The 23,171-nt window shown below is 40.1% G+C and overlaps 1 protein-coding gene across 1 annotated transcript; it reads left to right on the forward strand.

The window, feature by feature from the left end:
- The first annotated feature begins 1,023 nt into the window (after positions 1–1,023).
- On the forward strand, positions 1,024–14,885 carry MTPAP (mitochondrial poly(A) polymerase). The gene is made up of 9 exons (XM_057432640.1): positions 1,024–1,210; positions 3,551–3,723; positions 4,265–4,498; positions 4,836–5,060; positions 8,818–9,029; positions 10,934–11,160; positions 12,378–12,470; positions 12,570–12,643; positions 14,010–14,885. The coding sequence occupies exons 1-9, from the start codon at positions 1,039–1,041 to the stop codon at positions 14,346–14,348; spliced, it is 1,749 nt and encodes a 582-aa protein (XP_057288623.1). The 5' UTR covers positions 1,024–1,038; the 3' UTR covers positions 14,349–14,885.
- Positions 14,886–23,171: the final 8,286 nt, after the last annotated feature.

A 23,171-nucleotide genomic window follows, 5' to 3' on the forward strand; every position in this document is an offset into this window, starting at 1 on the left:
GAGGTAGGTCATAGCAATTACTTACAGACCCTGACTTACTAGGAGGCTCCCAAGGGTACAGCTCTGCAGTGAAGACGTGCTAACACACAAAAGAGCCACACAGCCCAGCCTAACATACAATACACATATGACCCTAAGTTTTTTAAGAAATCACTATTTTTAAATACTAACAAAAATGACATTTTCATCAGTCCATACCTGGGAACCATACTGTAGGCTACTTCCTGGGTGCCCTGCAGCTCTGTGACCTAACCACTGCATTTCTGATCCTGCAGAACATGCATACTGCCTTCTCTATAGTAACTCCCTTTTCTCACCCCTGCCATGGGACCGGACAAATCACAAAATGGTTTGGGTTGGAACAGACCTTCTAGATCATCCAGTTCCAACCACCTGCCATGGGCAGGGACACAGATTGCTCAAAGCCCCATCCTGGCCTTGATCACTGCCAGGGATGGGGCAGATAATTATGTATTTATTATTAAGAAACAAACTCTTTATTTGGTCCATTTCAATAATTAAGCCCTAATACATTTCTTGACTGCACTTAGAGCTATCCCCAGTAGCTATCACTAGTGTTTCCCCTTCTTCAACAGCCAGTCAGCTGAAACCTGCATTCAGCCCCTATCACTTCGGCCATCGGCCCCTTCAGGTTCACCTCGATGCCCCCCTTGGCTGGCGGGGGTCCTGTGAGGGGCGACCGCAGGCCCTGTCAGATGAGCACGCAGGAGGCGTATCCCGCTCTGTGGGGCAGAGCAGCTGCCCGTACCCACACGCCTTGGGCCTGGGCTGGGCTGGGCTGGGCTGGGCTGGGCTGGGCTGGGCTGGCCGGTTAGTTTGCTCCCTCATGCCAAAGCAGGCAGCTGCCTGCTTTTACACGCCTTGGTGGTGACAACAGCCACAAACGTCGTGCCGGTACCCCAGGGGCAGCCCGGGAGTCCGGGAGCCGCTCCGCTCCAGACGAAGGAAGGTTGAGCCTCACCGACCGCCGTCCAAGGCAGAGCGAGCGCCTGCGCAGAGGCTGCGGCCGGCCCGATAATGGCGCACCGCGCGGGCAGGCGGGCGCTGTCCGTGCTTCTGAGCCACCTGCGCCTCCCCGGCCCGGCGGCGACTGGCGGCTGTGCGGGATGCGGGCAGGCCCGGCCCGGCTCCTCCGGCGCTGCGGTGCAGAAGGCGCCGCAGGCGGCCGGCCCCGAGGAGGCGGGTGAAGGTAGGGGTCGCCGGGCCGTAGCACGTTCCCCTCAGGGTGTCGCCGGTACGGCTGTGCCTCCCGGGGGGCGATGAGGTCAGGAGAGGGCGCAGGGAGCGGACTGTCTGCCTATCGTGTCTGCGGCGGGCAGTTCGGCCTCGGGAGAGGCGCCTGGGTAGTGCCGGCGTCCCAGGCTTCAGTACTTTCTCAGGGCCCCGGAGTCCCTGCAGTGACAGCGGCATCCCGCGAGAGCTGTGTTGGCCTGTGCTTTCCCGGCCGTAGCGCCAGGGTGCAGCCTGGAGGGCCAGAACCTGCCAGCGTTGTCTGGGACTTGGTTTATTAAACGTAGAAATGCGCTAGAGGTGAATGAATTTCCTCGTCTACTCCACTCTTGTGAGACGCTGAGTACTACGTTCCGCTGTGGGCCCCCAACATAAAAGGCACGTGGACCTGTTGGAGTGTGTCCAAATTTTGGTTAATATTCTTTTTTTGGACCTGGTTTGCTACATGACTATGTGTATACTTGCATTAGCATCATCATGCAGAGGGCAGCGTTAGAGTATCTACGAGCACCATGTGGAGAAGGGTGTCGTTTCTTGCAGCAGGAGTGCTGATGTATACCTGTTTAAAATGACTGTAAAACTTTGGCACTAACTGGAAATGTTGTATGGAACAGAGGAAGAAAGCGAAATGGACCATCTCTCTTGCATTTAAAATGCTTACAACCACCTTTTGGATGTGATCATCTGTACCTGTGCTGTGCTTAGACTGTGCAGATGACAGCGGAGCCAGGAAAAGATGTGAGAGGACATCATCTGCCATAGTAACTAAGCACGTACAGGCAGTAAATCAGGCAGGAGTCACATGGGCAATCTGGCATAATGCAGAGAGGTGTGGGAGTGAGAAGATCCAGGTTCATCTCCTGATAGTGGTACTCATCCACATAATTTGTCCTTTCTGCATAAGAGTCACTTCATAGTGCTTTGCCCCTGAGGAAAATAGGATATTTAGCATCTTCATAAAGTGCTTTTTTGGTTTTCTAATGAAAAATGCTATATACAACTAAGCTATCAAAACAGCTATGTTGGTTCATATTTACAAGACTATGTAAGAGCTCAATACATTTGTAAAATAAACTCAGAATGGTTAGGGTTGGAAAGGACCTTAAGATCACCCAGCTCCAACTCCCCTGCCATGGGCAGGGACATCTTCCACGTTGCTCAAAGCCCTGTCCAACCTGGCCTTGAATACTGCCAGGATGGGGCAGCCACAACTTCTCTGGGCAACCTGTGGCAGTGTCTTACCACTCTCAGTAAAGAATTTTGTCTTTAACCTAAATCTCCCATTTAAGTTTGATTTTTATTTTTTTTTAATAATAATAAATACCAACAAATGTCATTAGGTGATAGTTAAGTTTTTTGTGAGGTCACATATCCCATGGGTTCCTCAAAATCAAGACCATAGAATAGAGTGGTCTGCTGAGTCCTCCTGTATCAGACAGTAGCTGCAGGGAAGTAACTGCTTGTTCTCCAGTCTGACTTACAAATGGCAATATTAACACACAGCAGCTTTACAGGCTGTAGTAATGTGCTGTGGTCAGTAGATTAGTTTGAGAGTTATGCAGGCAAGTGATTATTATCTCAAATTTCAGGATATGTCCCCTTTTCATGTATGCAGTCAAGAAAAAAGTGTCTGTGTTCCGCATGTCTCATTTCCATGTCAATTCTGTGGGCTGTCAGCAGCAATGTAGATTCCCAGTAGTGTGGCAAGATATGACTGATCTGTGGGTTTATTGTAGTAGAGCAGATGAAAGTATAGTATTAAATGAAAACTTTGAGTAGGAGTTTACTGTAAAAGAAGGTGACGAGTTGTAGAAATAAGCCAATGTTGAATTGTTCTGAAGGTGAAAGTGCTGGTTTTGTGGTAGCCGAGAGAGATTATCTTTCCAGCATAGCTTGCCAAAGGTCTAGCTCTGCCTCATATGCTAGCTGGTATTTCTAGACTCGTATGTAGAGTCTGACTCTGCATGCCGACTTTTGATGGTGAACAGCAAATCAAAGGAGAGAAAATATTCCTTGTATGATCAAGCTTCCTGTGGCATCAAGGGAAGTCAGTATTGTTTTCTTCCTGTATTTGCTATTCCTTGTTCTTACAAATGTATACATTTGTGACAGACATACACTAATGTTTGTATTTTTCACTCATTCTTGGTTGCTTTTTCTTTTGCTGTGACCCTCTCAGAGAGCCAGGACAAACCTTTGGCCAGTTGTTCAATCCAGAGAAAGAGACTAAGTGTACTAAAATCAGTTTTAAATCTTTCTCTTTATATACAAGACTCTTGATGCTCATTTCTTCTCATAGGTGCTGAAGTCAGTACCAGAAAGAAGACATTTGCTGAGGTCCAAAGAGAACGATTGGAGCAAGCAGAACGGACTGTTTTAATTAAGTGCCCACCAAAACTGAATGAAAAAAAATTATTGCAGTATTTATCCAGTCATGGAAACATTAAAAGTCATTTCTTTTTTGAAAATCGGGTAAGTAATAAAGTAAAGTAAAATTTAGACGTAGACAAAAACAAATGCCAGCATTTAGTCAAGGCTTCATACATGCAAGTTAAGAAAATGATCTATAATTAATATACTAAATTAATTTTTTATGTTTCTTAATGTTGCTGGGCAACAGATTTTTAGTCATAAATCAGCTAAGCAACACTTAAGGCATAGTTAGCAACCTGTTTTACACTAAACCTTTGAAACTTTCACATAGCACTGCACTGTGCGTTGTTCTGACTACAGTGATAACTCTCTTTTATGTGCTTCCTAAGTGTTGCAGTTGTGAAGATAAATAGATATTAGAACTTTTATGTTTAGTGCTTACTGCCAAGAATAGCATATCTAAAATATTTCTGACCTCTTGTGAAGAAGTGCCTAAAAATTGTTGAGGTACAAGGCCTCTCATTCAGCTTCAGGACTGTCATAAAACTGTCTCAATACTCCCAGAAACATCTAAATAATATCAGTTCAGGTCTTGTATGCATTTATCTAACCCTGTCTGTTTCCATTTGTCATGTTTTAGGGTATCCATGCTTTAATAGAATTTTCGGAAAAGAACAGTATAGCCTCGTTGCAGGATGCCATTGGAGTCCCAAATGCTGCAGAGTATCACGTTGTTCCATTTAAATCTAGACTTTTTACTTTCATGCTGAAAAACCCAGTTAGTCAAGCTGCTGAAGAGACACCGCTTCACCTCTCTCCTCAGTCTCACATTCCAGTGAAAGAGCTTATTGAGAAGCTTTGTCATGCAGACAGTGTAAGTAGAGGTTTCTCGATCTCTTTCAATGAGAAATGAACCATGCTTAATTCAGATTTGCAAGCAGTCATGTGCTACTTACAAAACAATTTATTTCTATTTTGTAAAAAAACAAAAAAAAAAGCAACCCCTCTTAGGATTTTGTGTGAGTGGTTCTCTTTCATTGAAATATGTGGATGAAATTAGGAATTGCGAAAATATTTTTTTCTGTATGAAATAAGCACATTTGAGATTAAAAAAAATCTTCCAGTTGCAGTGATGTTAAGTAGATGTAAATGTATGGTAGTAGACAGAAGATGCGTGATTTTATATTTAAAGTATTTATTTTCTCACCTAGATAAGCAGTCAGATGTACATCCTACTGAATGAGTATCAGCTTACAGATGAAAATATCAAGCTCCGATATCTAGTCTGTTCCCTGGTTCAGGATTTTGCACGTGCGTATTTTCCAGACAGCACAGTAAAGCCATTTGGCTCTTCAGTCAACACCTTTGGCAAATTGGGATGTGATGTGGACATGTTTCTGGACTTCCGTGATACACAAAAGCATGCTGCAGAAATGGTAAGATTATGCTGTGCATCTTCAACCTATTGGATTTCTTCAACAGAGCAGCTCATTTGCTGTTTCACACACAGAAATCAGTTTGTTTATAGTTAGATTTTACATGACTTCATACTATAGACTGTGAACAAGTTTATTTGAATGTTTGGATTTGAAGACTTTCAAAAGCTGGATGTGACATGAAAGACATCTTCCTTGCAATAGGAAGAAAATGATTTGGTGTTTACGTAGACTGTACTGGTAGGGTGTATTTCCCTGTGAAAAAGGCCCTCATTATCTGAAACAAATGCAGTGTCAGACCTTCCATTCTACTGTTGTGGTTTCATCCTCATGGATGAAGGTGATGGGCTTCATCCGTGCTCTTTTAAAGCTTGGCTTTGATTTTTAGGGTTTTCACGGGTGCTGAATGGGTAATTAACTAAGTGATTCTGGCATTTTGAAAACTTTTTATTTGTATGATGATAGATAGTTGGGGAAAAACTAGCTTTGTTTTTCTTAAAAAAAAAAAATCACAATAGGCTTAAGCTTTCGAAGATTAAAAATTCACTCAGCTTTTCTGTACAACTTGTATATTGCTACATATGTTACTTTTAAAGAAACACCCCTTCAAACATACATAGTATTTAATGCTATTACAGTGATCAGACACAGTGAAAGCAAAATGTCAGCTGAAGAGTTCACACACACATTGTGTGTGAATTGTTAAAATCTAGGAACCCTTTACATTTAAACAGTAAAGTTGCCTCTTAAATTTTGCAGGAAAAATCTTAAGAGTATAAAATTACCATTTTCATAGAACCATAGAATAGTTAGGGTTGGAAAGGACCTTAAGATCATCTAGTTCCAACCCCTCTACCATGGGCAGGGACGCCTCACATTAAACCATGCCACCCAAGGCTTCATCCAACCTGGCACTGAACACCGCCAGGGATGGAGCATTCACAACCTCCCTGGGCACCCCATTCCAGTGCCTCACCATCCTAACAGTAAAGAATTTCTTCCTTATATCCAGCCTAAACTTCCCCTGTTTAAGTTTTAACCCGTTACCCCTTGTCCTATCACTACAGTCTCTAATGAAGAGTCCCTCCCCAGCATCCCTATAGGCAACCTTCAGATACTGGAAGGCTGCTATGAGGTCTCCATGCAGCCTTCTCTTCTCCAGGCTGAAGAGCCCCAACTTTCTCAGCCTATGCTTTCAAAGCATATTTTGTAACTAGCTGTTTTCTTTTGTATTCATCCCCTGTTGAAATAGAAGTTCTGTTGCGAACTTTATTGTTACTTGATGATGGACAAGTTTACTAGCAGTTGTGATTACTTGCGGATAGTTCACAGGCTCATTACTACGGGGATGCTGCAGCAAGAAGCCAGCAGGGATACTAGCTGAGTGTGTGCTTTCAGATTACATGGTAGGTTAATAGGCTGTGTGGCACACTGATACTCCGTGTGGTGCAGCAAAGCTTTTGTCTTGTGTGCAGGCACAGACTATATGCACTGAAGATGATGATCTTATTGGTTTTGTTGACATTTTAGAGTGTTAAAACATGGATACATCTGCTGCATCAATGTGAAAGTATGTAAAATAAGGAACATTAGAGCATCACTGACGGCCTCAGCTTTGGCCAGCGGCTGGAGCTGGCTAGAACTATCCCTGTCCAACACTAGGAGCAGCTTCTGGTGGCTTCTTGAAGAAGCCAACCCAGCAGTTACCCTACTACCAAAACCTTGCCATGTAAACCTGGTGCTAACATTGATCCCATAGCCTGTGATGGGCAACAGACAATATTTCAGAAGAAGGCAAAAGTCTCATATAGTTGGCAGTGTGATTTGTAGGGAGAGCAATATTCTCCCTGGCAAATTGTGTGACTAGTATATGTAACTTGACAGTCTTAGAACAAGTGAAGACAAGGGGAGGTGGCTTTAGTTATAAGATGATAGAGCAGCAGCGAAATGGGTATCCTCTGATTTTTGCTTTACTGCAGCCTTTTAGGAGGTATCAGCAATGGTACCAGGCATTTCAGTGCCTATTTACATTAAATAACATTATTTTTAGTCTTATGGTAAACTGATTTCTAATCGTGAATTTAAAAAGCAGCAAAAGTGGGAGCATTCTTTACCAAGATTATCAATGCAATGTTTGACCGTGGGTATGGCATTTTGAACATGTGGGCAGTTTGGGATATTAGTGAATGGCAAAACAAGAGTTCTGTGATATTTTTAAAGTAACAATTTCTGTGTTAAAACAGTTATGCTTCTTGCTTAAGGTACTGTATCAATTTACCCCCAAGTAATAGTTTATGTACATTTGCTGTTCTGGGTGACATGGCAAGAATAGGTGGAGAACCTATTGGGGCAAGTGTATCAGTACTTCATCCTGCCCAGCTGACACCAAAGCTATGTGAGAAGGTCCTGTCAATGATTAAGAGTACCTATTTTATCATTACAAAAAAAAAAAAAAGAAGTCTTTATTCAGCTTCTGAGAGATATTGAGCTGCTGTTTGGAAGGTACGTTGTGATTTTTGTCACAAACAAAAAGGTCCAAAAACCAGCACACCTACATGTTGTCAGAGTTCTCGTCTTTTTCTTTCTTGTTACCTGCCTCAATGCTAATAATTACAGGCTTTTTTCACTTTGAGCCAGCCCTGCTGTAGCATGCATACACAGCTATATGGATGAGGGACCTCTGTCCTGGTATGGTCAAACACATAGGCTGTCTGGAGAACTGTTGGCAAGAGCAGTCCACCTCAGTGGCTGCTGGAGCAATTCAGAAATTCAGCACCTAAATTAACTTTATGGGAAAGGTGCCAAGATCCTTAACTTCTTAATTATTTCTCCTGTCTGTGAGCCCATGTTTCTTTTGCACTAACCTGGTGACAACAAAAGTAACCTCCCCTGTGTCTCAGAGGACTAGTTAGGTCTTTGTGTAATGCTGTTTGTAGAGGGTACATTTCACTCATGATGTGTCTTAAGGCAGGTAATAAATCAGTGTCAGCTATTGAATTAGCAAGCAAAATTAGCTGAGGCGTCTTACAAACGTAGAGGGACTATAAAGAGAAGAGAGATTTCACAGGTATGAAGTTATTTTACTGAGATACACACTACAAATATGACAGTTCAAAATACAAAGACCTACAGGATGTTATCAGAATACATCTTTACAGGTGTTTTTGTTTGTCATAAAAACTATGTGTAGTGAAGTGATTGGTTTAGGTCTTACAGAAGCTTATCTTCATTTTGAAGGATTAAGTTATTTGTATGTTTGGGTTTTTTTTAATCATTTTTTTTAAATGAAGAAGATACTGTCCTTTACACTGATATTTGATTCACTAATAATGCATTGTTCTTTGAGGATTTGAAATGGAATTACTGGTGGTTTGAAATTAAGGGTGTTCTGGTTGTTGTTTGCCTCTCTAATTTCACTGTATGCTCCTCTTTTCAATCAGATTGCATATGCTCTCAGGAATTCCAGAATTACTTGTAGGCAATAGTGATATGTAGTAGTATTATACTGTAAAGTTACTTGTTCAGATGAGGGCAAATTGATTACTATTAATCTGGAAAAATTGAATCACTGAAAAAGAATATAAAAAATAATGCAATGTGTTTTTACCTTTTTCAAAGTTCTGCACGTTGCCTTGAATAATTCTTGTCTATCTATCTTTAATTGAAACTCTTTTGCAAACAGTTGTAGTCTATCACAAGTATTCTTAAATGTCTCTGGTTCCAGGACTAACACTTTACTTTTAAAATTCTGTGTTAGAAAAAAGGTCCCTTTGACATGGAGTATCAAATGAAAAGATTACCGTCTGAAAGATTAGCAACCCAGAAAATTCTCTCCGTGATTGGTGATTGCCTTGATAATTTTGGTCCTGGATGTGTGAGTGTACAGAAGATACTCAATGCTCGCTGCCCACTGGTGAAATTTTCCCATCAACCGACAGGATTCCAGTGTGATCTGTCAGTGAGCAACAGGTGAGACAGTTTTAAAAAGTTTAGAAAGAATACTAATGTTCTGAAAACCTGTAATGAAAATTGTTTTGTCTGCTCATTTCTGTGTTGTTAACAGAAGTGAATGTTGGCTCTGAAAGTAAAAAGGATATATTTGACTTCATAGAGCTTAGGTTTTGATGTAGTTAAGGTATCTTTCTCTAGCATAGGAAATACTTGCTGGCTGAAACTGAAGACTTGAAAACCACTCTATACAGTAAAGTTGACTAATAAGGAATTGAAAGAAGGCAGTACTTGTTAGTTATTACTTCCCTTCATTTATATGGGCATATGCACTGTCTTCTTTCGATTAGTTTTCAGATTAAGCAGCTCTGTTGTGTTAGTTTTCAGTTGTTTGGCTTCTAGTTATTTTGGTGTCCTTTTTTTCTTAAGGGTCTGCATACACCTGTTTGCTGGCAAGGTATCTTGAATGCTAAATTAACTTGCTGAACGTCTGAAAGGAGAATCTCAAGTGTGGCTGTCGTTTCGGACCTTTCACCACAATGCCCAATAGAGGGAGCAGGCTTCTTAGAAATATCTCTCTTTGCATCTGTTTTTCCTCTTACAGCTTGCCCTCGTTTGGTTGATAGTAAAACATATTATTTGGTTTGTTGTCACTTATTTATTAAGAAGTAGCCACCACAATCCAGAATACATCCATAACACTGGTTTAAGTGTACCATAATAAAAAATGAGTAACTAACTTTTTCGTTGTTGTTAGGGAATAGTAGAATGTGAGTGATTATCTTCCAGAATACATTTCATGAGAATTTTAGTGCAGATTTTGTGATCTGTCTACATGAGATACAGTCAGATCCTAGCCTGAATTTTCTGAATTACCCTAAGTTCCGTTTCATAATATGCAGGAGTTGTTAAGGCAGTACTGAACAAATGTCTTGCAATAAAATTACTTTTGTATAGGCAGCCAGAGTGAAAGTCAGCATTTACTTGTAATTCTCTGCTGACAGTTTGGCTGGTTGGGACCGCATGTGTTGTCCTGTTATCATTTGGAGTAATACCAAACCTCTGGACACAAGGAAGCATTTTCAGAGTTGAAGTTTTAGAAGTTCAGGTGCTGTAAAACTTTGACATGGTAAATTTCCCCAAAATGCCATGGTGGATTTTTAGAATAATTCAGTGCAAGATTAGGAGTAAAAACTCCTGCAGCTGTAGTTCAACAAGTACTTTAAACTGAACTCAAAATAAGTTTTGCTCTCACTCGTGCTTCCATTTTTCTTCTACTTTTTCTTGCCCTCCCGTTTCTACACTACATGAATGTCTATATGACCATATGATGAAGCAAATAAAAATCTGATCCATCTAAAGACCTTTATTCTTCCAGATTCATAGGGCTTTCTAGCAGGACCAAATATGAGTAATTTGAAAATTGGCTTGTTTTGCAGATTTCATTGTATCTCTGCACTTCACGTATTTTTCAATACATTGTTAGGGTAGAGGTAGCGTCTAATGTACCTCAAAGGCAATTGTGGCTAAATTGTGGTTTTTGCCTTCATTATGTATAGTTTCATTCCTGAGTACTTGATGGAACTTTCTTGTTTCTTTCTTTCTTTTTTCTTGTTTGGTTTGGTTTTTGTTTATTTGTTTAACTCACATTGTGATGTGGAACAAGGAAACAGTGCAAATGCAGTATTGTTATTTACGATATACAACAAGTATACAACTGTATACTTACTACTATGGAAAATTACCCAATATTTCATCCTGGACAATTTCAGGCATTCTCCTCTATTTTTTAAATGCATAAAAGTTAAATGTGTTTTCTTATGGAAACCCTACTGATGCTGTAGGGCTGAACAATGAATACTGCATTTGGTACTTCACAGTTCTCTCCTTATTTACATGTCTCTTACTCTTCATTCCTTCTTCAGCATCGCTATAAAAAGTTCAGAACTCTTGTACATCTATGGCTGTCTGGATTCCCGTGTAAGAGCACTAGTGTTCAGTGTACGATGTTGGGCTCGTGTTCATGGACTTACAAATAGTATTCCTGGCACCTGGATTACAAACTTCTCTCTGACCATGATGGTCATGTTTTTTCTGCAAAGGAGATCACCACCTATCATTCCAACACTAGATCAACTTAAAGAACTGGCAGGTAAGGACAGCTGTTTATGTGTTTATTGCAGTGACTTTCACGTTTATTTTCTCTAAAGTGATGAATAAACTCAAGCAATTTCTTTATGTCCTCAAATACTAATGCATACTATGTGTGCCTTATGTTTAAGAGAATATACAAGTTTTAGATGTATTTTTTTGTGAAAATAATACATTTTAAAGGCAAAAAATCCATTTTCAATACACTACTAAATTCTGTTTAGAGGGGTTAGGCTTGTTCTGTGCCTCAGATAATTAAGAGCTCATTTATTTGCTCAGTGCTTCCATGCTAGCTCTTTTTTTATTTTCTATTTTGCTTGTTTTATAAGACTTGTAGTGTCTCAGATGTCTCTGCAGTTGTTAAGAATTTTGTGCAGACTGATGTATATTGTTTTATAGATGCCAAATGTTTAAAAGAAAGTCTATATTTTTTCCTCACAATTTAGAATATCCTTGAGACTGTCTAGGTTGTCTGCAAATAATTTTTTTTATCTTCCCAAACAAGCTGTTCCAGCTATTTCATACATAGCTTTCAGGGCATATTATGTTCAGTAAATCTTAGAAAAGCATAGAAAATGATATTTCAAGTTCTTGATTCCTCACTCATGCCTTCTGGTTGTTGACATGCTTCTCTGGAAGCTTTTGAGTGCTCTGAGTGGAGAAAAAGGTCTGTGTCCAGTTGCTTTAAAATCAGTTTAAACATTCCATTAGAATTCTATAGATTTTTTTTTTTTCTTTTTAATACATAAGCCAAAGCACTTGCCCTGAAATTTTACAAGAATATTCCTAAATCTTTTAAATTTTTCAAAAAAAAGACAATGGACACTTTGGGACTGATTTTTTTTAAACCTTTACAGTTATTAGCCTCAGAGATTTGTGCTGTTTAGTGCGTGTTAAAGCTCTGTATGCAGAGGTATCAGGCTTGTTAAGTAACTTAAGAGATACAAAGATATCCTATACCTCATTCCTGTAGGCTTTTAAAAATATGGCATTTACTCATGCTTCTTTTCTTTTGCCTGTCCATGTACTTTTTTCTTTTAAATCTTTAACCACTTAGATGGAATTTTAACCTGAAAGTTCACTCGTGAACTCCTAATTTGATGTATTTAATACAATAGCATTCATCAAATTCAGTCATGTCTGTTACCTGAATTTTATTAAACACAATGGCATTTTATTATTTATCACTTACAATTATGCCCATGATTTTTGTTTCAGATCAAAAAGACAAGCTTGTAATTGGAGGATATGATTGCTCATTTGTTAGTGACTTAAGCAAGATTAAATGTACAAATAATACAGAAACACTTGGTAGGTAAATTGTCATCAACATTTTAAAATTGTTTTTTATGAGTATGTTGAAAATAAACTTTTCATGTTACTGATGGCTGTTGTTTTTCTTTCCCTTAGATGTATTGTTGGGTGACTTTTTTGAATATTATGGAAACTTTGATTTCAGAAGGAATTCCATAAATCTTCGAAAGGTGAATGAATTTTAATTTCTCATCAGTATCAACTGAATTTCTTTGCTTGCCATTTGACAAACTACATATGCTAAGCAGGAGTTTCTGTCATTTTTAATTGCATGTACAAAGTCCATTTACATTGGTTGTATCCAAAACCAGAGTCCTTCATGTGAAGGAGGAAGGTTTTCCTCTCAAAGCCTTATCACTTATAGCACCGTTAAGGACATTTGCAGTCTCATTACTTGGGTATGTTGGAAAGCACAAACTCTGATGTTTGGTTTTTCATGAAAAAGCCTGTATGGTTTTTCATGAAAACCCTGTAATAAAATTGGCAGTTTTAAAAATAGAAGCTATTTTGCTGCATATATAACTAGCTGCCTTAACTTCCTTCCACCTGTTCCTGCTGGTGTTACAAGAGTTTCAGTTTTGTGTTGCTGTGTGGTCATTTGTGTTCTGTTTCCTAAATGGGCACTATGGATTACTGGCATTAAGAGATCTTTTTGCTGCTGGTGCTTTATCTTAGAAACTGATTTATTAAGCTGGGGAACTTTTTTTTGCCATTAAGCCTTAAAAAAAGGCAAGCAAAAAATATATACATGTTGAAGCCTGAGCTTCTCAGGGCAAATGTCTGTGCTGCTGATGTTTTTCTGTTTAACTAGTCAGTCCTCTTGGCCCTAGGCTAGTGTATCTAGCATGTACATGGTCACTTCCTGGACTAGCAGTAGCTCATAGATTCCTGCTACAGCTTGTGGTGGAAGGTCTGAAGAGATTCCGTAATACGGAGTACTGATAAGCACTGAGATGGAAGTGTGTTTAAATAGCAAACTACATAGTTGTCAGCGACTTGCCCAAAAGTGCTCATGACCTGAATACCTCTGTACTTAAAAGACAAACTAAATGGGGAGGAATTTCAGCCAAAGTAATAATCCTGTTTTGTTATACTAGCTCCTAATGAGTACTGAAAGAGGAGTGGTTTGAACAGTTTAAGTGCTTGTAGTAGTTTACTACACTGGGCTATGCAGGTTAATATGACACACTCATGCTGCTCATACACAAATGGAGCTAGGAGTAGGAAACTGCAGTGAGTGAGGTCTGAGCTTTGTGGAAAAGCAAACAGGAGAACAGCCAAAAAGGCTAAGCTGTAGTTGTGTGTTCTTTACCTTGAAGGAAATCTAAGCTGAATGCGGCAAGGAAAACCACCACTAAGAGGATTCGGAGAACAGGAGTCATACAGTCAGGTTGACAGGAAATTTAACTTGATTAATAATAACTGGGATTTTTTTGCAAAAAGTTCTCTACTAGGTCAAAATACTTGTAATGCTAATGTAATAAGTGATTTGTTTTTTGCTCAGCAACTTTGGCTTTTTCTTTACACTGTCTGCAGGGAAAGGAAGTAAATAAACCTGAATCATCTCCTCTTTATATCTGGAATCCCTTTGAACAAGACCTTAATATTAGCAAGAATGTTAATCAGCCACAGCTGGAGAAATTTATAGCTATGGCCAGAGAAAGTGCCTGGATTTTACGGAAGGAAGAGAAAGCTCAGCAACTGATCAATAAAGAGCCTTGGGGACTGGCAGCCCTACTGATACCCTTTGGAAAAAGTAATTCCAACAAGACGAAGGATAGGATGAAAGGAATAGGAAGTGAAACAATCAGAAGCCTCTTGGACTCTTTAAGGTTAAATAATCCAAACAATCTACAAAAAGCAGTGGGAAAGTGACTTTCAGCACAGAAACACAGCAGCTAATATTCTGTTTTAGGAATTGAAGGTGACACACAGTCTGAAGAACATTACTTTTAATATTTCTATTATGGTGAAATGGAGAGTAAAATTACCTCTGTTTTCCATTGTGATGCTTTTTGTACAGGTCTGCTTGCTTTCTGTACATTTTTCTCCTTGCTGTTCACTTTTCCATCTGTTTTATGAATGAAGAGCATTCAAATGAAAGTTTTACAGATACATTTTGGAAGTAGTCTTCAGTTGGGCCCTGTTTAAAAAAAGACTGAGAGGAACAGCATGGGAAGAAGCCTTTGGGAATTCTGTTGGCTAACATACAAATGATTTGCTAAATAAAAGCTCAAGAAACAACCACCTTTCATTAAAACCTCAGTGTGAAAGATTAATGTGCTAAAACCATTGCTTCCAATCCAGTCATGTTTTGGAAATCAGTAAAACCGAAGCGCATGTATCTGTTTTTGCAGTTGTTTTCCATTCATGTAGATAGTGCCAGAACAAAATAAAGAGAATGGAATTAGATAGTAGGGTTAGCTGTTTCTTAAAACATTGCTCTTCAAGGGTAGTGCAACTGTTCTGTGGTAGAAAAGTGGTTTTGTTCTTGTATTTACCACTGGATTTCAAATTTCTTCAGTCAGCTCTTTTGTTGTCTATACCATAGGACTGGTTCCCACCCACACTTGTATATACACTCATGTTTCTCATCTTGCCTTCAGCTTCACTTTAAACCTGTCTTTCAGGTTCAGGCAGGGGCTTTTGCATGTCCTTCTTGCCTCATCACTGTCCTCAAAAGTTGCTGCCTATTAGACAACACCAAAATCCTACTTTGCAGAAGGATTTATTCCCTGCAGAGATTTATAGGGAATCAGGTATCATGCTGGAGTCCTGTTCCCAGGCTTGCTGTATTTTTCAGATACTCATCTAAATGACAGTTGTCTGCCTTCTAGATCAGTTGGTCCAGTGAGAGTCAGTCCTTCTCATTGACTTAAAGCATTGAGTTCTCTGTCCATCTGCCACAAAAGTGTTTTAGGAGGAAGGGGGAGAGGGAAGGGAAGAAAGTCAGGTAAGTGGAGAGCAGATGTGATGGTAAGCAAATGTCACATAGATTTTCCAGGTACATTTGTGAGTATTCTACCTGTCCAGTTTGAGAGCCACTCATGCATTGAAACTAAATGGCAATAATGATAACTCTACAGATGATTGTCTTTATTCTTAACAAATTCTGTACAAGAAATAGCTGTAACTTGCAGATTATCATACAGATGCAACATGGATGTTTATGAGCACTTTCATTTTCAGTGTGTTCAGATTCTTTTATGTTGCAGTAGTATATGATACTGTGTAGACTTTCTTTCTAATGGTGTAGTCTGGAGAGTTTAGAAGCGTGTTTTCTCTTTTCCCTGAGGTGTTATTTGTTGGAAATACTGTGGGCAGTAACGCGTACTGGAAAAGTACTTGTAAAAACTGGGCAAGGAAAAGTACTTCCCAGCAGTTGGCAGACTAAAGTGTTAGGCTTGGAGATCAATTTCATACTAGTTTGTTTGGAGTTTAAACTAATATTCATGTGTTCATTTCTGATTCAGAAGTGTTTCCTTGAATGATGAGTGACTTGGTCATTATCTTGGTCACAGGAATTAATTCTTGTATTAATATCTTCAAGATTGAGCTTTGAATTTCAGACTTAGTTTTCTACCTAAATCCTGGTGCTAGTGTGTGAACTTCTTTTTGGTGGCTGGTGTGATAACTTGTTACTGGTGCTAACCCAAAGCTTTTAATGGGAAGCTTGCCACATGCTGTAAAGAGCCTGTTGCTACCTTAATCTTTACAGAACCTAGAGACAGACATTTTTGCTGTCTCTCAGGGCAAAGGGCTCTGAAGCTTTTTGAAGTTTTTCAAAGGCTAGGGCAGTACTCGAATACTGGTGAGTTTTCTTTTTTCCAACTAAACAAAATGGATAATACTACAGTGCAATAATAAGACAATGAGTTACTGGGGACAGAAGCATACAGCAGAGCTGTGGCAGTGTACATCTACTTGCAGTATATTCATGGTGGTTCACCCTAATTGAGATTTTTGTAAGAAATTTGACAACTAGACACAAGATGCTTGTAGTCAAATACCAGTAAACTTTGTATTTTGGTTACACAGCTGAGCCGCACTGAAGCACTTGCTTCACTTGTAAATATGTATAGGTGTTAAAGCTGCTTAGTATTCCTTGAAAGGCAGGGCAGAATATGGTTACTCTGTGTGCATCGCCTTTCAGCATCACTTTTCTGTTTAGACTGACTGTCCCTTTTGGGAATAGTTCTGAACCCTTGTTAAGGCCGCAGGCCAATTTCTGAAAAGGAAAATGAAAAAAGAAGCCAAAAGCAGTGTTGTAGCAATGGAAATGCATGGGTGAATGGTTCAGATGTCTGCAGGTCCAGGGAGCTGGAGACTAGCTGCTTAGTGAAGCCTAGAGACTTTGAGGAGGAGGTGTCATTGGTATAAATAAGCCCAGTGGGCAGTTTTCATAGAGGAGGCTGCTACCAGGAGTGGGGAGCCGACCCTAAGCTCCCCTAGAACATGAGCTATGTCTGGGAAAAGAGCTGTGTGACACTGGTGGAACTGAAGCCATTTATGGCAAGAGAACCGGCCTGAGGAGGACCAAGATTTGCGGGGGTGTATTCAGCAAATCAAAAGAGATGGTGTGATTATAATATCCTGAGGGCAGCAGCCTTATCATACTGAGGATGGCTAGAAACAATCAATATGGGTCTGTCAGTAAAAACAAGGTTTGGGTATTTGTCAAGAAAGGCCTGTGGTGTTGCGGTTTGGACTTAAGAACTCATTCACATGGTCCAAAACCTTAAAAATGTCTCAGCAAGAGTCAGTAAGTTTTAGTTGCTTCCCAAATGCAGGGTAGGCTGCTGGGGAGGCTGCATGTAAGTAACATCAGTGAATCACACATTTTTGTCTCTCTGCCCCTTCCCCTTGCTGGGAATGTTTTTTAGTGCAGTCTCACATTCCCTGGCGCATAAGTGGTTAGGGAAAGTGAAAACATTTAGAAGTTCCTTGCCCTGAGAAAATGCTCTTTGGGACCATGACTTCAAGTTAACATTTGTTGCCAGTGATGTTTTTTTTTGTTGTTTTTTTTTTGTTGGTTTTTTTGTTGTTTTTTTTTTGTCCCACATGCATGATACTCGTAAGAGTTGCAGGAATGAATTCTGCTGCAACTGCCAGTGCTCCATCTTTCTGCTCTAGCTTCCTGGGAATCTGCAGCCTTTGTCTACACTTGGCTGTTGGGTTAGTATCTGTGTGTGATGCTCATGGATAAGACACAGTCATAAAGCAGACTTCTTGGTTGGTAGCAGATGCTCTATTCTTCTGCCTCAATTTCAAATCTACGGATCCTGCATGAGATTCTGTCCTTTAGACTTTGGATAATTCAGGTTCAAAAAGACCTTTGGACTTAGTCCAGAGATCTCTAGAGAATCAGCTGCGAGACTAGACCAGATTCTTCAGGGCTTTCTCTATTCAATGCTTGAAAATCTCCACGTATAGAGACTGCACAGCCTCTTTGGGTAACCTGTTCCAGTGCTTGGCTGTCCTCACCACCCCAATGGGCTGCTCTGTTATACACTGCCACATACTTGTCACTCTTGGTGGCTTCTTTTCTGATCCTAACCCACACTCTCAGTCAGACTGCCATCCATCACAAATGTTCAAGCTGCTTCTTAATGTGAAGAGACCCCCAAGTCTTCCTGTCTTCCTTCCCTGTCTCTCCTATGGAGCCTATATCCATCCATCACAGTGCTCCCACCATACGTGAGCTATCCCACCACATCTGTTGTTCCAACAGTGCTGCGGTAACAGCATGAAAGAGCTCTAGTTCCTCCTGTTTGTTCCAGGCTGCCATACATTCATGTCTATTACTCTGAGGTGGGTACCTGTTCATCCTTTTCTACTGTTCTTGAGGTACCTTTTGTTTCTATCAACTTGTATCTTTTGCTCTCAACCAATGTCCACTGTTGCCTCACTTAACCGTGAGTTATAACTGTTCTCTCATATTGGTCCTAACTGAAAACTTTGATATGGCCACTGCCCTTACCCAGCTGACAAATTCCCCATGACATTCAGATCTGGCCTAAAAATTTCTAAAAGGATCTGAAGGAAAATACGAGGTTGCGAGTTCCAGATTGGCACTGCAGAAAAGCAGCAGGAAATGTATTTGTGCCACTGCAGGGGAGTACAGTGGAAACATCTGCGCTATCCTCTGCTGAAGCACACAGCACAATGCAGAGATACTTGTGCAGGTGTGGAAGCAACAAGGTCCTGGAGACACAGCACTGCACCCCAAGGGCACTAGTGTGGACCAGGACTCTGCTACCTAGCAGAGCTTGTCAGCTTGGATCTGGCACGTTGCTAGTACTGTGTTACTTCTGGGTCCAGAGCAGTTGGGCTCTCAGCTGCAATGTAGTTGTACTCCATCCTTGTGCTGGGTCTGTGGTCATCAAGGAAACATGTTCTTCCAACAGCATGTCTTTGTTCTTGCAGATTTATTTCAAAGTTCAATTTCATTTATACTCTGTGGGGATGTGGGCTGCTTTTTGTATTTGTACCTTTGGAAAAAAAGAAAGTTAGACAAAACCTTTATTTAAATAATTTTGCCAGCAAACTAGTTAAAGGTCCATGCCAAGTTCAGCTGAAGCAAGTTTAGGATTTCCAGCCTTGGCTGCTTTGGAGATCTAACGAAACAACAATTAGGAAGTTTTTCAAAGTGAAATCATCCTGTGCACTGGAAAGTTCTCTATTCCAAATGCATGCTTTGTCTTGCTTTTTGGAAAATTACCACCAAGGTTCTATTCTAGTAGAAAATTCTTTTACATGTCACAGATAATTTGGGGTCAGTTTGTTTAAAACAAGGGTTAGGATTTATACAAGGCCAACCTGTGCCTGGAGATAAAATCTCTTTCTCCATAAATCCTCTTAGTTGAAAGTCTTGATTTACTGCTTTTGCAGACCTGTTTCTATTACTTTCTTTAAGTAAAGGGTTGTTTTGCTTTCTTTTGCACGACCTTCATGCAAAAGGTTTTCCCCCTCCCCATTGTCTTTTAACCATCCCTCATCTGCTCTGTAAAATTCAGCCCATAGTATTTTGTGGAGCAACAGTGAATGCAGCTGCATTCAAGAAATGGGTAGTTTTAAAAATGTGGCTCTCGCACTGCAATGTAACTTTTTTCAACTGCTTCATTTCTTGTGTAGATTGAGTCTCCATACTGCCTTTTCCATGGCTTGTAGAGGGATCAATTAGCTCAGCTTGATGGGCCTCACCTATACTGAGCATGTATCTTTAGGAAGTCTGTTCATCAGAGACATCTTTAACACAGTCTGTAGCACTAGAAAGTAGCAGTTCCCTGAAATTTTTTTGAGATGCTTTACCCTTCAAAATAATTTGTTTCTCCTGTTGTTATGGTGAAAACTATGTTCAATTTGTTTCACAGAGAGACTTCAGAGATAGATAGGGTTTTGTTCCCATGCTGAGCTCTCTTGTGCATACAGATTTGTAGTCAGTGCAAACATTGCAGACCTGTAAAGGAATCTTGTATGGAACAACTCCCAGGATATGTCTTCTAGGTATTATCCTCATAGCCTGACGGGGGAGGTAAGAGCCCCATGAATTACAAAGTTACAGCCTCCTATTTGAGTTGCTGATTCCACAGGATGGAACAATTCCCATAATTCTGTATTGCTTTTTCTCGTGTTGGACACAGCAAAAAATCTGCTTTCCTGCAGAGAAAAGGTACATATGTTAGAAGTTGGATTGTTAGGTTGAAAAACAGGATTAGTTAAATTCTTCTTGAGTATTTACATCTGAAGTTTGGTTTTCTAAAATCCTTCTCTAGGAGCTATTGCTAGAGCTTCTCAAGATGAGAAGAAAGTACTAGAAGCATACACAAAAGCTTCATATTTAAAGTAATTCGATAAATAGTAATTACTAGTACATTACTTATAAAAAATAATGATACAGTGGAAAGTAATACATCTAACAATGCAGCAATAACAAGGAACACTGCACTGTCTCTCTTTGAAATGGTTTTCCTCCCCTCATTTTCTGTAGTCCTCCCAATGGTGCACTATTCTGTAAAATGATGGGATTTGGAAGAGCATACTCAATGGAAATCACAATATCGAGTACATGGGAGGGTGAGTGTTTAGCCACTGCAGTAAATAAATATGAAGCTTTAGTGACTCTGTCATGAAATGAGATTCAGGGATTTTGTGACTCCAAAAATATAATATAGAGAATTGCTCTGTGGATCTTTAGGTGGTTCATACTTCTTCCTTTTGAAAATTATCTTTGGACACCTATCAAACGAGGGTTTGCTATAATGCCTTGATATCTGAACTTGCAAAGTAATGTCTCATTTGAAATGCCCATGATCTGTTTTGATGAGACACTAAAGATCTCTGCTATTACAGTTCTGCACTAAAATCCATGTTTAAGAGGGTTTGCATTGCAGTTGGCTGAGGAATGTGGAATATTATCATTTTCAGTTATCCTAAAAATGCAAATGCTTACAGATAGCAACAGACTTTCACACTGCTCCCACTTAGGCTGTATGATTTCTGTTCCTCTTTTTACTGTAGACAGTTTTTTCAATCTTTGAAACCTTTTGCAGCGATTAATTTTGTATTTCTTCTAGGAGATAAATGAAGTAAAAAACCTCTTCTGTATTTGTTTAGTAAGTCACTGTTCCATTGTGCTGTTGAAGTCATTGACGAGATAAAGAATAGAGTACCTGTCATTTTCCCTGGGCAGAGGTTTGTAGCATAATGAAATGGGGATGGATTTTGTAGAGCAATGGTTTTGAATTGTTGATCTCTGAATTCTCAGTGTCCAGGGAACTATGTCCAAAGAGATCACCAAAAAAAAGGAAGGAAAACCAAACCCTGAGAAAGCCAACCTGATGTCAGCCAGCTTCAATTCACCCAACAGAGGCTTGTGACTTTGGGGATTTTCCAAACAAACAAAGGTCAGACCAAATGCTGTTGAGTCATGGCTGGAGAAGTAGCATTTCTTGCATTCCAGCATCCCTTTATGATTAATAATTTGTTTAAGTCAGTGGTAGTCTCGGAAGAGTATGTCTCTCTCACTTACAAAACATGGATACTAATGAAGAGAGCAGAAATAATATTCTGGATGTCTGACAAACTCTGAAAGCTATCTCTTTATGGGGAGAGAAGAAATATTTTCTAGCAGGATATCTAAAGTTTCTGAACCCTGCCTTGCCAAAAACTTGCCTTTATCCTTATAAATTATAAAGGGGGAATATGGGCATCTCAGTTTGTCTTGATTTAATTTTATCCCACACGTATAGGGTTACAGGTATGTGGCAGTTAGGCATAAGTGATAGGATTTTATGCTCCAAATGCTGGTAAGAGAGAAGCTTCAGATCACATAGGTTAATGCAGGTTTGATTCAAAGACACCTAGCCCAAATCTCCTCCACTTTTTTAGACCCCTCCCACCATTGCAGCAGAGGACTATAAATATTAACTACTGCCAGCTGCTCGCTCTCAGTAGGTATGCCTCTCCCTGGAGTTAATCTTTCTGTTTCAGGGGGGACCTTTTGTTACCAAGCTGACCCAGGGACTTCTGAAGTCTGAGAAGTCAAAGAGCTGTTTTTCACCCACATGTCCCATTCCTGTCAAGTTTTTATTCTCCTGCAATAACAGCAGGACACAACTCTAAAATTCTTCTCTGACACGAGAAGAGTGGACAGTGATGTTATAAGAATGGTCATTTCTATTACTCAGATTTGTGCAATTTATGTTGTTGGGAGGGGGGCGCGGGTTTTTGTTTAGCATCTTTATTTCTTTTTTCAAAAAAGACTGATGAAATAATTATCTCCCCCCCCCTTCCCCGAGTTTGATAAGCTAGAGCTCTCAGAGCTGTGCTTCACTTGCTCCCATGTTTGTCCTGGCAAAGAACAAAATTTAAAGCTGAGCCTTTTTCTGCTGGGTGTTTTTCTTTTCTGCACTAAACACAAAATATGCAGTTGGTGTCATGAGAACAGTAGGTGCAGGATTCAACTGATGCTTCCCAGCAGAAAGCTGTCTTGCCAAGCCATTAAGGAGGCACGACAATGATCCATTTCGGTGATAACACAGCAGGAACCCGAGTCTGATTGTTTGCTATGTAGGTCACAATGGGGTATGTTGGCATCTCTGTTTGCAGACTTTACAAAGAAGTCTGGGAATGGAAAGCATGACAGGAAAAACCCTATCCTGATACTGCTTAAATTGTTCTGCTGGCAGAGGTAGGCTATGAACAAGTTTGCTGTCAAATACTTGCTGTCTAGCTGTCATAGCTGGACACTGTCTGAATATGAGGTTTAATTTTTCAGATTAAACAACTCATTTACTCTTTAGTCAAGCTCTGTGAATAAAGGCTGGGTCTTTGTCAAGGAGGAGTCCCTTAGAAATACTCAGTCATGATCTGCTAGCATGAGTTCCTGACAGCAATTTATGTTCATGTAGGTATTTAGTGTACTTAAGAGTTAGGGGAAATCAGCAGGTAACTTGGTTAGCTCAGGACTATTCTTGCAGCCCTGTCTTGTAATGTCTGTAATAGGGCTTTAGAAACTTGTTCACCAGTCAGTCTGGGTTTTGCCTATTCAGTCAACATGGGCTTTGAGATTGGCATAAGATGAAGTTGTTGGGAACACAATTTTGTCTAATGCATTACAACATATTTTTGGACACCCCAGTGCACATCATGATGACATGTCTTCTTCTGAGAGTCTACCAGCTCTCTCCTTATGTG

The sequence above is a fragment of the Pezoporus wallicus genome, unplaced genomic scaffold (genome assembly GCF_028554395.1).
Source record: "Pezoporus wallicus isolate ANWC-B61680 ecotype Strahan unplaced genomic scaffold, APGP_CSIRO_Pwel_v1 scaffold_2584, whole genome shotgun sequence".
NCBI lineage: Eukaryota > Metazoa > Chordata > Aves > Psittaciformes > Psittacidae > Pezoporus > Pezoporus wallicus.

Coding starts and splice junctions, on each gene's coding strand:
- MTPAP (XM_057432640.1), top strand. CDS start 1,039: ATGGCGCACCGCGCGGGCAGGCGGGCGCTGTCCGTGCTTCTGAGCCAC. Junction 1,211..3,550: donor CCCCGAGGAGGCGGGTGAAG/GTAGGGGTCGCC, acceptor TTCTTCTCATAG/GTGCTGAAGTCAGTACCAGA. Junction 12,471..12,569: donor AAATAATACAGAAACACTTG/GTAGGTAAATTG, acceptor TCTTTCCCTTAG/ATGTATTGTTGGGTGACTTT.